The sequence below is a fragment of the Lepidochelys olivacea genome (genome assembly GCF_965140295.1).
Source record: "Lepidochelys olivacea isolate rLepOli2 genome assembly, chromosome: 11".
NCBI classification, from domain to species: Eukaryota; Metazoa; Chordata; order Testudines; family Cheloniidae; genus Lepidochelys; species Lepidochelys olivacea.
In genome coordinates this window covers 13,108,254-13,123,821 of record NC_140421.1, presented here as the reverse complement: position 1 = coordinate 13,123,821, position 15,568 = coordinate 13,108,254, and the positions used below count along the sequence as shown (strand labels likewise).

Genomic DNA, 15,568 nt, shown 5'->3' with positions numbered 1-15,568 from the left:
CCTGGGCAACAACTAAGTGCCTTTGGCCCAATGTAACTCTCTACAAAAAGGTTAAAGCTCGTCTCTGGGGGAGACAGAACTTTATCTGGTGTTGATCTGAGACTGTGGCATGAAGCCTTAGGAACTGAGGACCATATCAAACTTCATCTTCTGCTCCAAGTGCAAGGCAAATTTATTTGACCTTGCCTTCTCCAGCATAAATACATAACAAATTCTAAACCCCTACCAAAATACGGCATTCCACAGCGTACACTTGTCCCCCGAGGGAGAGGATGAGAGAACAGACTACAGAAGTGTAGTCACATTGCTTAATGCACCACGGGAAGGTGCTCAGATACTGATGATGGGCAGGACCTCAGAACCTGAATAGGACAGAAGGGAATTCCAGAATAAGAGTGCCTTAATCTGATAAAGTGAGCTGTAGCTCACGAAAGCTTATGCTCAAATAAATGTGTTAGTCTCTAAGGTGCCACAAGTACTCCTTTTCTTTTTTTTAATCTGCTTTGCAAATTTCCAGCATAGACAACCCCTTAGTGTGCCACAGCGGGAGCTATTTAGGAAGAGCTATTATGAAATGCCCTTGCCTTATGCACATACCCAAGTTCAGCCTGATGGAGCACAGTGGGCATTTATGCCCACTGTGCTCCATCAGGCTGAATTTGGGTGTGTGAGAATTTCTTTTCACAAAGTCCTAGGACTTTGAAATAAATCAAAAGCCTCCATTATGAATAAGAAATAAGGAAATGATGATCGGTTTCATGTTTTCCGTGAAACACAGGATGCTGCTGCCTAGCATCCTTATTTGACTGTTTATGTGCCTCATTGTCCTCCGCCCTTAAGGGGAAAAAAATAATGTTCCCTGAGTGTCAATAAAGAATAAACGAACAGGCTTGCCAAGCAGGATGTTGTGCCTATTATCTCAGATAATGGGACTCATTCTCTGTTTGCATATATAACCTGTCGCATTCCCTCCCTTCTGACTGCATGTATTTGTAACAGACAAAATTATACAAGGCTCCTGTTACAGGTGTGCTGCTCCCTTTGGATGTAACCAACAAGTGTGGTCTCTTACTAGGACTAATAGAAAATATATTGCAGGACACAATGCTGCACAAACAGGGTTAGGGAGGGGCCAAATACCAAACAGGCCTCATCCACCTCCAGACTCCACACACTATGGGTGAAATTGCGGCCCTCCTGAGGTTAGTGGGAGTTTTCCCATTCACTGCAATGGGGCTAGGATTTGCCCCCTAGGGATCTAATTCTGCTCTCAGCTCTGAATCAAACACCCTTGTAATGGAGTTACTTTGGATTTACTGGTGTGAGCGAGAGCTGGAGTATTTCCAGTCTGGGAATGCCAATATCAGCACTAAGAAAGACAAAGCCCTAGCCCTTGTTCCCCTGAGTCAGGGCAGAGAGCCTGCGGACCTCAGGAAGTGGTGGCAGGTTCAGGGCCGTATTTGGTAGCTAGAGGTGGGTTAGCTGGATGTGTGTAAGTCTAAATCAATAATAAGGGCCATCCAGCTGTTGGGGTTGCCCCCCATCCTGCTTTCTGGAGGCAAGTGACCTCTTTGGGGAAGCCCTGTTGTCTGTGTCCCCTTTAGGCTGCCTAGCACAGCACGGGAGCAACAACCAGCCCCATGCTGGGGAAGGGGGTGCTGGCCTTTAGCTGTGGTCGGGGGCACGGAGGGTGACTGCGGCTGGACGGCGAGAGGAGGCTCTAGGGTTGCGCTCTCCGGCTCCCGTGCAAAGGAGCAGGGAGCGTCCCTGCCTGGGGAGAGGCCACCCCCACGTCCCGCCGCCGCAGCCCCAGCAGGGCCAGGCCCAGGCCCACGTGGCACTGAGTGCCCGGCCCAGGAGAGCGCGGGCAGGGCAGTGCTGGCTGGAGGCTCGCCTCCCCGGTCCCGGATCGCCGCAGAACGCACCGCCCGGCCCGGCCGGGGCAGAGGGGAGGCGCAGCCCCACCCCAGGGTAAGGCGAGCCTGGGGGAGGCCCCCAGCCAGAGTCAGGGGGAGCGGGGAGTGAACCCTGCCCCAGCCAGGGGGCCCAGGTGAGCAGAGCCAGCCGCTGCTGCGTGGGGGTATGTGAGCCCAGGGCCGGCTAACGGGCTGGGGGCGGGGCGGGGCGGGGCGGTGTGGGCTGGACCCCAGGCGCGGAGCGAGCACCGGGGGCTGCCGTGCAGGGGGTTGCTGCTTCCAGGGCAAACAACTTCTGGTTTCTTTTCACTCACCCTGTAAACGGGCTGCTCGGAAACTGCCCCTGACTGAGCAGAGAACCAGGGGCCCGGCTGCTGCTACCTGCCCCCCTCCGAGGGCAAAGCAGGCGGGGGGGGGCAAGAATGACAGGCAGGAGAGGAAAGGGAGACTCAGGTGCAGGATCTTCACAAGCAGATCAAGGCGGGGGCAGGGCGCTGCAGGTGCCTCCCGGATCCAGGAAACTGCGGCTCCCAGCTTGAAGGTGGGCAGGGCTCGCCCTCCTTCCTGCTCCTTTCCAGGACTCGTCAGCTCGGAAGTTCCACCTCAACCTGCCCGGCGCACGCACCTGCCCAGCACGGCTCGGGGATGAAATGACCGGCGAGCCCAGCTTCGGAGAACGTGCACTTCAGGGCCCCCGAGCAGGCTTGTGAGCGGTGCAAGGTGATGTTTGTGGCTGGTTAAGCGACTTTCTTCAAAGACAGGTTTCAGAGTCTGTATTCGCGAAGAGACAAGGAGGACTTGTGGCACCTTAGAGACTAACCAATTTATTGGAGCATGAGCTTTCACTTCCACTGAATGCATCCGATGAAGTGAGCTGAAGCTCAGGAAAGCTCATGCTCAGATAAATTGGTTAGTCTCTAAGGTGCCACAAGTCCTCCTTTTCTTTCTTCAAAGAGGCTACCGAGATCTAGTCTGTATGCTGGTAAATCGTGGAAGGAAGAGCTGTCCCGTCTGTGAGCTTCCTTGGACATCTTTTTTTTGTGATTCAAAAACAATAAAAAGAACAGTTAGGGATAAGAGGTGGGTGGCTGTATTTTCTGTAGGTTGTCAAAGAGGTGAGAGCTCTCTCATCAAGAATGTTTTCGTTCACTTCAGTGTTTTATTTATACCGTAATATTCATGATAGTAGTGCCTAAGGGCAGATGAGACCTGTTGTGCTGGCCTCTGTATAAACAGAGTGAGAGACAGGCCCTTATAGTCTAAATCAGTGGTTCTGAAACCTTTGTACTGGTGACCCCTTTCACATAACAAGCCTCTGAGTGCAACCCCCCCATTATACATTAAAAACACTATTTTATATATTTAACACCATTATAAATGCTGGGGGCAAAGCGGGGTTTGGGGTGGAGGCTGGCAGCTCACGACCCCCCCATGTAATAACCTCGCAACCCCCTGAGTGGTCCTGATCCCCAGTTTGAGAACCCCTGGTATAATAGGACAGACAGGGTGTCAGAGAAAGAGAGAGGACATACAGCCAGAGTGAACAATGCAATGGTGGCAAATGTCATTTACTTCTGTGATTTATTTTATTATATAAATCCTTCCAGTGGGATTTGTTCTTGTTTTGTCATTATAGGTGGTCATTTACAGCATAAGTGTAACAGTGTTTAGTTACCTAAGGTGGTGGGGACCTTATAAACAACTTTAAATAGAAGTAAGACAGGTCAGGCTGTAAAATTGATATACTACAAGAGTGAGTAAAGGTTTGTCCTTAATATGTAATACTCTGTTACTATTGTTTTCAAAATATAGAAGAGTGACAAAATTAGCTTGGATATTACATTACCTGGAGAACATTGTTGTATTTGTATATATTCACACGTTCCTGAGTGTGCTATTTAAGTTTATTGTGCTGACTGCCATTTGATTTATCTTTAATTCATTTTTCCTTGGTGTCCCCAAAATTAAGTGTTTTTAAAAACTTGACCATGATGAGGGTTTAGGGGATTTATTGAAAACAAAGTACTCTAGGCTGTTGGGTCCTGTCACAAAACAAGCCTTGAAAGTAACTCCTGTAACAGGAAGGGAGCCCCTTCAGAGGTCATTGGACCACACACAATTGCGGTTGGAAATATATTAACCTCTTTTCTTTAAAATCAGCCATCTGTTGAGTAGCTTAGAGTAGTGATTTTGGCTGAGAAGCTTCTTTAATGTGACTATTAATGAAATAGTCTTAGTTTGAAAAGGTAAAAAGAAAAGGAGGACTTGTGGCACCATAGAGACTCAAATAAATGTGTTAGTCTCTAAGGTGCCACAGTCCTCCTTTTCTTTTTGCGGATACCGACTAACACGGCTGCTACTCTGAAACCTTTGAAAAGGTACAAAGGCAGTTTGAGTTGCAGAATGCACACTAAAGCCTGTAATTTTCATCTTCCAGAATAAGCCTTTATAATTAAATATGAAAGTATCTCCACTTCCAAATTACTTATCACCATAAAAGCAAACAAAAAATCAATCCTACATAATTATTTTTCCTTAAAATTGCAATGGACATATTTCCCCAAAAGCTCTTGTTTTGCTCTTAGCCATGAAAGCCATGGGGAAACAGATACGTGGTCATTGGTTACATTTCACTGATTTATTTAGTGCTGGGGAAGTGACTATCAATCAAGATTTGAATTAGGCCCTAATTTTATATTTGGGGAAAGGAATTATTATTCTAGCTGACTAATTTTTGAATGGTGTATGTAGCCTAACATGCTTCAGCCATGGTGTGGCAAATGCTAGATAGAACCAGGGGTCACCCAATGAAATTAATAGGCAGCAGGTTTAAAAGAAACAAAAAGAAGTATTTCTTCACACAGTATGCAGTCAACCTGTGGAACTCATTGCCAGAGGATGTTGTGAAGGTCAAAACTATAACTAGATTAAAAAAAGAATTAGATCTATTGTCCAAGAATTTATCAATCAGTGGCTATTAGTTAAAATGGTCAGGGATGCAGCCCCATGCTCTGGGTGTCTCAAAGCCTCTGGCTGCCAGATACTGAGACTAAATGACAGGAGATGGGTCACTTGATGATTGTCCTATTCATTCTCTTTGAAGCATCTGGCATTGGCCACTGCTGGAAGACAGGATACTGGGGTAGATAGACCATTGGTCTGAACCAGTATTGCCATTCTTATGTTCTAACCTAGGTGGATATTTTGTGGTGGTATTATTGAGCTAGGCACCTATATACACACACATAACAAGAAGAAGGTCCCTGCCCCAAAGACTACAATCTCAGACCCTGATCTCGCAAAGAAGTGTGTTTATTTATCTTACATACTGTAAGAAATTCTGTCGACTTCAGTGGGATGACTCACATTGTACAAAGTTAAGCGTGTGTAAGTCTTTGCAAAATCAGAGCAAAATATTTATTTTCCTTTCATTAATGTATCTTGCACAGTGTCCTACATAAAACAGTATCCCAAATTGCTTTGCAATGCTAAATAAATGCAAATATTTGTTATTTATGTATGTGTACAAATCATTGTAGAATTAAGTTATAGGAAAGGGAGAAAAATTAGAGAGGCTGTTGAATACAGCAGTAGTTGCAGAGGAGAAAGCACTCAGACCAACAGGGGTGAGACTGTGTGCAGGGAGCGAGAGAAGTTAGTAATAGACAAGCAGAGGGATTGGGGAGTAGAAAAGAGAGCAGGGATTTGCAGAGACCAGAGTGACTAGAAGAAGGAAGCAAGTCTGTTGGAGGATTTAAAAAGTAGGAGGGCAAAATATCCTGGCAAGGTTGCACCCCAGTCCTGAAACCTATATCACAGTTCACCTGCAAGTGATAAATTTCATGACTGGGGCCTTACTATGTAAAAGATCTTTACATTTGCCTGTGGAAGATATGGTAAATGAATGATTACTTCTTGATATTCCAAACTTGCTGAAAATGTACTCTTGCAAATGTACTTTTGCTGCTAGGAATGCTTTATCTATGTGTGTCCAACAAGCGCATGGGTCTTAGAAATGAACACCGTAAAATGAACAAAGACAGCGATGCTCAATTTTTACTTCCAGGTGTATCTTCCATAAATTAAATGAATTTTGGTGATCACAGTGGAACCTTTACTAAATAAAATCTCTTCCCATTAAAGAGCAGTCTGATGCCTTGTGGAACGCTTTGAAAAATATTTTATCTAAAAGCCTGCATGTCCTGTATTCTCCTCCCTCTAGTTTCATCATTGGGGCTATTTGCATAAAAACACAATCTTTGTAACTTAAGGGTTCATCTGCTCCTGCTGCTGCTTCCCTGCTTGAAGCCCCAACCGCCCTAAAACAGCAGCCGATTGTGATATTGTCAAGGATCTTTTTTTCTTTCTTTTTTGCTTCAAAGCAGGGAATGAGCAGCAGGGAATGAGCAGCAGGGAATCAATGAACTCTTAACTGCTTCACTGCTGCTTAAGAGGACAAATGCACAGGGTAAAGAAACACCTCCTGTGCTGTCCAATGTACCAGGCACAGCAGAAATGCTACAAAGGAGGATCATCAGTGCAACTACTGGGGAACACAGACGTCGTTTCTATACTAGTGTGCTCGCAATGTTATGTTTTAAGGCAAAGGCAGAATTAGAAAGGAAGGCTGGTTAAGGAAGGATGGTCTTGTGGGTAAGGCCCTTGTGGGGCCGGGACATGAGCGATCTGGATTTAAGTCCCAGCTCGCCTCCCGATGTTGTATGTGACCTTGGGCAATTCCCTTAATTTCTCTGTCCCACTGTTCCTGCAAGCTGAGGACAATAATCGTCCTTTCTCTGTTTAGACTGTATGTTCCTGGGGACAGAAACTGTCTCTCCCTATGTGTTTGTACAGCGCCTAGCGCAGTGGATTGCCGATCTCAGTTGGGGTCTCTAGGCACTACTCAAATACAAATAAGTAAACATGGATTTTATAATGATGATTGATTCTTTGTGTGTGTATTTGTTAAGTCCCATTACCATGAAGTGTAATTAATAGTGATGTTAGAAACCCAAAGGAACAAAAAAGTTCCCATTGTCAAATTTAATAACTATCAGAATATACGCTAAACATCATCGTTCAATCCTTATGCTGTTGTTAAGTCCTTTGCCCCAGCTGAGATTGGTCTCTATAAATACATCAGGGGATAAACACTGGGGAAAGGGAAGAGCTATCTAAGATAAAGGACAATGTTGCACAAGAATGAATGGGTATAAACTGATCATGAATAAATTTAGGTTGGAAATTAGATTTCTAAGCATCAGAGGAGTGAGGTTCTGGAATAGTTTGCCAGTTGAAGTAGTGTGGGTAAGAACACTAACTAGTTTTAAGATGGAGCTTGATATGTTTCTGAATGGGATTATATGACAGGGTTGCCTGTGATAGCCAGGGACTGGACTCGATGACCCAGGTAGTCCCTTCCCATCCTCTGCTCCTAACTCTCATCTGTTAGTGCACACTTCTGTTTTGATTGTAAGCTGTTTGGGGCAGGGACCTGTCAAGCTATCTGTTCTGTGACACGCCTGGCATAACTTGCCTTGAGGTATGGTACAAATCATAGGCACCAACTTCCCCTCTTTCCCCTGGGTGCTCGACCCCTGCTCTTTGCCTGGCCCCACCCCCACTCAACCCCTTCCAAGAGGCCCCACTCCTGACCCACTCCTTCCCACCCCTGTCCCTCCACCATTACAACCCCTTCCCCAAACTCCCTGCCCCAACTCTGCCCCCTGCCTGCCCCTATTCCAACTCCTTCCCCAAATCCCTGCCCCGGCCCTGCCTCTTCCCCGCCTCCTCCCCTGAGCGCACCGCATCCCCGCTTCTCCCCCGTCCCTCCTGGAGCGTGCGGATGCTGCCAAACAGCTGTTTGGCAGCGGCCAGGCGGGTAGTGCTGGGAGGTAGGCGGAGGAGCAGGGACGTGGCGCGTTCCGGGGAGAAGGAGGAGGTGGGATGGAGGGTGAGGGGAGCTTGGCTGCCAGTGGGTCCATTAATTTTTCCCCAGGGTCAGGAATTTGTTTTCTTGTCTTCATACTAAACATGCTCTATCAAGATGCCTTATTAGAGGCAGCTCCTATATTTCACATGCTGGTGTCGTTATAAGGGTATGGTTTGAAAGGATGGTGCTGCTTAAATGGCAGATTTGGGCTTCTTTGTCTTCTGCAGAATTAGAAAATTACAGTAGGTTGGTCTTTCTTTTTCTTCCCCATCCCTTCTGACTAGGAGTAACAAAACCATGAATCCTCGTCTGTGGAGATCCCAGTGTTACAGGAATTTGTCTGGGGAGAATAGCTGACCACCTACTCTGCCCCCCAGACTTGTGATTGGCATTATGACTGCACGTTGGATATACAGCTCTAACATAAAAGATAAAATGTTTGTGCTGAATAGCGCCGCTGGCCTGAGAAGTGACACGCATGTGCAAGAGCTGTTCCATGAGGAAGCACAACAGGTATGTTGAAAAGGCCCCTTCTCCCCAAGCCACTGATCTCTTGTGTTCCATCTTCAGCCCTTTGTGATGTCATCGTGAACTGGCAGGTGAACAGACTGACATAACAAATATCTGCAATTAATCAGGTTATGACAAAATCACATGTGTTCCAGTAAGAAAGGTTTTCATTCCTTCTTAGGCCTTGAACATGATGGATACCTTATTACACTAGTGAGATCCATCAGAGTTGCATGATGGTCACCCTTTCTCAAAGTCTTACGTGTCCTCCAGTCAAAAGTAGCCTCTGCAGCATCTGGTCCAAGAAAACTCTATGAAACTCCTTGGATGAACATCTTGTCTGGATGTCAGGCAAGGAAGGGCCTGTCTTTCCCAGAGAGCGGTATAGGGTATAGTCACCTTCCCCAAACTCTAACTCTTGGCTTTGTCCGCTATGAGATTCTAGTCATGCTGGTACCAAAAGGGGATGGTTTTGTGTTTTTTGTTTTAAAAAGCTGAAGGAATGGACCGGGGCCCTACTCCCTGCCTCTGAGGCCATGCAACAGAGCCACTGCAAACTTCTGCTTAGAGCACAACTGTGTGTGGTGAATGGTTCACAGTACAGCACAGAACCCTTCCTTGGGGAATCCGTCTCAGACGGCTCTTTCCGAGGGCAGCTCTGGTAACATTTGGAAAATTGCTGCTGTCTGGTTGCCTGTAGGCCATTTTTTTTTAAAAGATTCTACCACCACCCATGATGGTCCATAATTTGAAGGAGGATGAACTGAGTCTCGTTGAAACAGCTTGGACAACTGAGGTACCTGACTGAGAATTTGGCTAGGATGCCGGGGTTAACTAGCTCACACAGAAAAGTGCCTTGATGATTGCATGTTGTCGAGACTTTAGTTTTGCATCTCATCTGAAAGACCGCATCTCTAATGATGTAGGAACCCTTGCCGTCATACGGGGGGCCTGGTTCTGTAACCATGTCAGAGAGAACAGCACCACTTACCGAATCACCAACAAATAGCAATAACAGAATCATTAGTAAAATCTTTTAAATGTTGTTTATTTCCCATTCCTGTAAAAAAAAAAAAAATCCAGATAAATTTGCTCACTTGATGGCTTTCCTATGTAGGACCCAGTTACTCTGTACCCTGGAATGCTGTGTATTGTACTTGAGAGTGGGTTAAAGCATTTTACACACCTGAAACTGTTAAAAATGAACATTTTAGTGTTAAAGTTATTCTGTTATCTGCAGTTCAGCATGAGTCTATATCATGGAGCTGATAGTGGTTATGCTGTATATGCCTGAAGATACAGCATGCCAGGAAGCAAACCCATGCTTAATACTAGTCTTCCATTATGACTGTACGGGCCTTGGCTGAGGTTTCCAAAACCTAATGTTAGGCTTCTAAGTGCACATTTAGGCGCCCAAATAAGTGCCCTTATTTGTCAAGAGAGCTAACCAGCCAGTAACATTCACTTAAATAACAGCCTAAGCTAGGTATCTGCTTACAGTAATGACAGAAAACAAGTTTGTACTGTTAGCTCTGCAGGGCCAACGCAGAGAGAGTAGATTCCCTGCCATTGTGGGGGCCTTGAGCACTGGTGCACCCTATCCCTCCTATTCTCTGCCGATGTCACATAATAGTCTAGTCTCCTGTGGGCTGTAATACTTCAGTCTAATTTTGGTTGTTGGGTTTAGTGTGCGGGCGCTGGCTGCTGGTGGTGGCCTGTGGTATACAGGAGGTCAGACTAGATGATCTGGTGGTCCCCTCTGGCCTTAAACTCTATGACTGTGAGTGAGCTGGATTCTTTTTCTTCTTGTGAAGCTTCAGCAGAATTGCTTACTAAGTTCCCACCACTTACGTGTATGCAAATCCAGCGAAAATGTTGGGGCTGCATAGGTGTCACCGAAGGGTTAATTTGGCTTGGGGAACCTTTAGTACTGGTGCTGAACCATGAGAAAGAAAGACCCCACCTTGTCTTTCAGAAACCCAGGCTGAGTTTGCAGGGCTGGCCGTTAGAAAAAACATCTTTGAACTTGTAAACAGGAAACATTGGATAGTCACTGGAAGAAAATAATCATGGAACCCTCTGATGCCTTTTCTATAGAGGCACTTGTCAGAGGAGAGCCACACTTAACTATGCAGAAGCTGAATTAGCATCACTCCATATTCTGCCCAGGCATTACATTCCTTCCCCACCCACCCACCCTCCAGCTCCTCACCATGTAAACTGCATATGCTGTAGCAGAAGTGTTCCAAGGTGGTGGACATGTCCTTTGCTGAAGCAGGATGTGTCAACCCAGAGCACTTCCCAGCCTTTAGTCATGAGCACATAAGAATGGCCAAACTGCGGCACAACAATGGTCCATCTAGCCCACTATCCTGTCTTCTGGGGGTGGCTGGTGCCAGATGCTTCAGACGGAATGAACAGAACAGGGAAGTTATTGAGTGATCCATCCCCTGTCATTCACTCCCAGCTTCTAGCAGTTGGAGAGTTAGGAACACCAAGAGCATGGAGTTGCAGCCCTGACTAATAGCCATTGATGGACCTATCCTCCATGAACTTATCTAATTCTTTTTTTGAACCCAGTTATACTTCTATATTTTTGAACCCAGTTATAAAGTGCCCTGGCAATGAGTTCCACAGGTTGACTGTGCGTTGTGTGAAGAAATACTGCCTTTTGTTTGTTTTAAACCTGCAGCCTATTAATTTCATTGGTGACCCCTGGTTCTTGTGTTATGTGAAAAGGTAAATAACACTTTCTTATTCACTTTCTCCACACCAGTCATGATTTTATAGCCCTCTATCATATCCCCTCTTGTCTCTTTTCTAAAATGGGCACACCTAGTCTTTTTAATCTCTCCTCGTATGGAGGCTGCTCCATACGCCTTATCACTTTTGTTGCCCTTCTCTGTACTTTTTTCCAATGCTAATGTGTATTTTTGAGATGGGGCAGAACTGCATGTAGAATTCAAGTTATTGGTGTACCAGGAATTTATATAGTGGCATTATTTTCTGTTGTTCAGATGTTTTCAGAGAACTGCCCACAATGACCTCTTTAGTGGTAACAGCTAATTTTGACCCCATCATTTTGTATGTATAGTTGGGATTGTTTTCCAATATGCATTACTTTGCTCTTATCAATGCTGAATTTCATCGGCAATTTGTTCCCCAGTCACCCAGTTTTGTGAGATCCGTTTGTAACTTCACAGTCTGTTTTGGACTCAACTATCTTTGGACTCAACTATCTTGAGAATTTTGTATCATCTGAAAACCTTGCCACCTCCCCATTTTATGCCCTTTTTCAGAATATTTATGAATATGTTGAACAGCGCTGGTCCCAGTACAGATCCTTGAGTGACCCTGCTATTTCCACTCTCCACTGTGAAAACTGACCATTTATTCCTACCCTTTGTTTCCTGCCTTTTACCCAGCTACTGATCCATGAGAGGACCTTCCCTCTTATCCCATGACTCCTTACTTTGCCTAAGAGCCTTTGGTGAGGACTTTGTCTAAGGCTTTCTGAAAGACCAAGTGCACTGTATGCACTGGATCACCATTCTTCAGGTGTGTGTTGAAATCCTCAGAGTATTCTAATAGATCAGTGAGGCACGATTTCCCTTTACTTGGTCGTGGTCCTGTGCCTGTGTTGAGTCTTCCCCAACATATCATGTTCATCTGTGTATCTGATAATTCTGTTCTTTGCTATAGTTTCAACCAATTTGCCTCAAGTTAGGCTTACTGGCTTGCAGTTGCCAGTATCTCCTCTGGAGCCTTTTAAAAAAAAATTGGCATCACATTATCTGTCAGTCTTCTGGTATAGAGACTGATTTAAGCATTAGTTTACATACCACAGTGAGTAGCTCTGCAATTTCATACTTGAATTCCTTTGGAACTCTTGAGCCTATGCCATCTGGTCCTGGTGACTTATTACTATTTAATCTATCAATTTGTTCTGAAACCGCCTCTATTGATACCTCAGTCTGGGCTAGTTCCTCAGATTTGTCACCTAAAAAGAACAGCTGAGGGGTGGGAACCTGAGGAGAGCCCAAGTACACTCCACTATGACTCCATTAATGGGGAACCTGCTGATTTGGCATCTCCTGTAATGTATCTTTTTGTGCCTGATAAAAAACTGACTGTATAGCTTTTACATCTAGCGTCCTGTGCCAGATCGATTGAGATGTTGTGGCCCTGCCTTCTGTACAGTAGAGACTGTTTTTTTTTATGCTTCAGTGTGGTGTTACTTGTTTGACTGAGTTCTATGTGACAGAGAAAGCAGATTAAGAACCTAATAGTGGTGCTTTCTGCATCCACGTTGTGGAGCCTGCAATAGTTTCATGGCATTGCTGGGGTCTGTGGACCCTCATGGTCCTGTCCCACCTCTCAGGGTTTCCTCTTTCCGTTGATATACTGCTCTTTGTGGGTAATATAATAATAATTATTAATTAATAATTATATATTATATAATAATGTCAGGTAAAGGGACGCTGTAGTAGCCATGCACAGAGCACCCTGTTGTAGGAGTCTTGGCAGGCCACTGTGCTACTTCTGCAATCAGCCAGACGACAGCATGGAGGTAACTGAAGGTTTTACTTTTCTCTAGGTATCGCAAACACAGACCAAACCCTGGTGGAAGATACAGCTATTCGTCTGGGAGCCAGTGCTCTTTGGAACCTGGGATGGTGTCTTTACTTCTTGCATGATCAACATTTTTGGAGTGGTTCTTTTTCTGAGGACTGGATGGCTAGTGGTGAGTGAAGGACAAACTGGGTAACATTATGGGTTAAGTGGTAGGTTATTCTCTCCCCCACCACAATTACGTTTGATTTTGTGCTTCGTGAATCAGTTAAAGCTCTTGGTTTTTCTTCTTGCTCTTCTGAAAATGTAAATGACTGTGTCTAAAAATACATCGCGGCTGGGGCCGTTTTCTCTGTAATGTGCTGTTCTGCAAATGCCAATCAAACCTGACAATTTATAGGGAAGTCCGTGTGTAATGGTGTATCCAAATATAACTTTCCAGGTAAAATGTATTGCCATGGTTACGCATCCTCCACTGTCCTCCTCCAAGCAGCACTGAAACAATCGTATTTCTAACATGGCAGTTTTAAATGGAGATCCTGCTGTTCTGAATAAAAGGCCCTGGATTGTGCAACGTTCTCCTTGATATCCAGGAGAGTCCTGTGCTTGGCTCAAGGGTAGCGTATATCCCAGTGTTGTGGCTTTAAGAGTAGCCTGATACTGCAGCTCAGGATCCAGCCTGGCTCAGAAAATTGTGCTGGTCCCTGCAGCTTCCATGTAGGAAAACCAAAGCTTCCTGAGGGACTGTTGGAGCTGAAGCCTGGACTTAATGTCATGAGCCCAGCTGTTCTTAAAGGTCCAAGAAGAAACTTTTAACATCTAGCATTTGATATAGTTCCTTTCTTCTGAAAGGGTAGGGATCTGTGTGTTTTTACAGGGAGAGAAATTCAGGGCCAGGTTCTGATCTCCCATGGCACCAGGGTATATTTGGAACAATATCAACGAAGATACGCAGTCTGAGAGGTGACTCAGGCCCATAATAAGGAGATATCGATGAATCCTGTTGCCACTACTGGGAGGAAATGAAGCAGTTGTTCAAAGGCACATAGCATTACTTCACAAGGGTTTATAGCAGGAAGTGTAGATATGACCGTATCCAATTGAATCTGCAGGGGAAACGTTGAACCCATGCACATTGAACCCAGTCCTGCCAGGTTCTGAGTGCCTTCAGTTCCCTTGCATAACTACTTTAACTCATTTCCTGATTATATAATCTAAATTTGGCATATTGGTTCAACGGGTACTGAGGTTCCCAGCCCTGGCTAGGCCCAGTGTAGTTCCCACATTGGCTGTTGGGAACAATACTCTTGTGAGAATTGCCCTGGGGTCTACAATGACCAAAAGGGTCCAGGCCTTCATTCAAGACTGTACGTCCAGAAATCCCCCTCCCTTAGTTCCACGTAAGGGATTAGTTCATTACTGACTCAGAAAGTTGAGTGCCGCCCACTGAATCACCAATGTAACTTCCTTCAGCTGCCATGATTTTCCTTGGAGGTCTCTCCACGAATCATCCAGGCCCAATCCTTGCCTCATGAAATCTGATAGTCCATTGGCAGCGCAGGTGTGACATCATCAGAAAGATCCTCATTCCCAATTGGATTACCCAGGGCCCTGTACTGACACTCATTAGCCAGACATAATAGGTGAGTTTTTTCATCATTTACTTCCCTTTCCCACGTTAATTTCAACTGAGATGTCAGAAAGGTTTCTATAAGCCCTTCATCAACACTGTCATATTCCCTCCACCCGTCACTTTGCTATTTAATAGAAAGTTACTGGTGGCACAGTCAATAAATAAAGTAAAACATCAAATCGAGGATTTTTAAAAGGGAAATGGGGAGTGATTGAAAATAACGGTATTAGGTCTTAAAGTCAATGAGGCTTCACACAAGCACAGGTGTTCACTTGCATGGATCTGATTGCAAGATTGGGGCCTTAGATTGTAAAATTTTCAAGACAGCAGGGGTCACGTCTTCATATACTGTGCTGGCCCAGCACCCAGTACAGAGACACCCTGATCCTTACTGCAGATCTTTGGGCCCACATTGAAGTATTAGATAATAATGCTAATGATACACTGGGCCTTTTACTCTCAACTGTAGCATGTTTCTGTCACGCACGTGTAAATAAGCTTCAGTGTTCCATTTTTCTCTCCTGCTCTGCATTCTACTCTTATCCCTGGGTGTGGCATTCTTTCCCATGAAGCACTGCAAGAATGAATTCTGGTTTTTAGGGTCTGTGTTATTGACTGTTTCTTCTGTAGATCCAAATGGACTGTCCATTACCACAAGCACTGGGCAAGAACTACCATCCCTCCTCCTACCAATTTAAAAAAAAACTGTTGAAAGTATTTCAATGTGTTTTTTTAAAAAATGCAAGTTTTCTGTACTGTCTTAACTTGACTGTACATAACTGAGGCAAAGAAACAATTGTTCCTTTTTCTAAAAACAAAACAAAACTAGATTATAAGGGTTCATGTGATGTAGACCCAGCTAGCAGCTGCATTCATTATGAGCCCTGGCTTCATTTTCCACTGATCCAATAAAATCAACATCTAAAACAGCAGGATATTGAATCAAAATAGGATTTCACAATGATAGCAACATCCTGGATACATTTCTCTTTAAAAAAAAAAAAA

General features: G+C 44.9%; 1 protein-coding gene and 1 long non-coding RNA gene across 3 annotated transcripts in view; one reads left to right on the top strand and one right to left on the bottom strand.

Annotated features, from left to right (window-relative positions):
* Positions 1-2,344, bottom strand: part of LOC311528257 — a 33,959-nt gene extending 31,615 nt beyond the window's left edge. Inside the window, exon 1 of the long non-coding RNA XR_014713555.1 lies at positions 2,231-2,344. This is a non-coding gene — a long non-coding RNA (uncharacterized lncRNA). The remainder of the gene's footprint in view (positions 1-2,230) is intronic.
* The window catches only part of SLC12A8 (solute carrier family 12 member 8), a 93,356-nt gene continuing 79,630 nt past the window's right edge, over positions 1,843-15,568 (top strand). The window contains exons 1-3 of one of the 2 annotated variants that reach the window (XM_084643051.1): positions 1,843-1,971; positions 8,133-8,361; positions 12,956-13,102. In XM_084643051.1, coding sequence (XP_084499177.1) covers positions 8,242-8,361; positions 12,956-13,102 — 267 coding nt within the window. In that variant the 5' untranslated portion in view covers positions 1,843-1,971; positions 8,133-8,241. Of the gene's footprint in view, positions 1,972-2,556; positions 2,637-8,132; positions 8,362-12,955; positions 13,103-15,568 lie in introns of those variants that run through there. The other variant, XM_084643052.1, reaches the window with a different exon arrangement.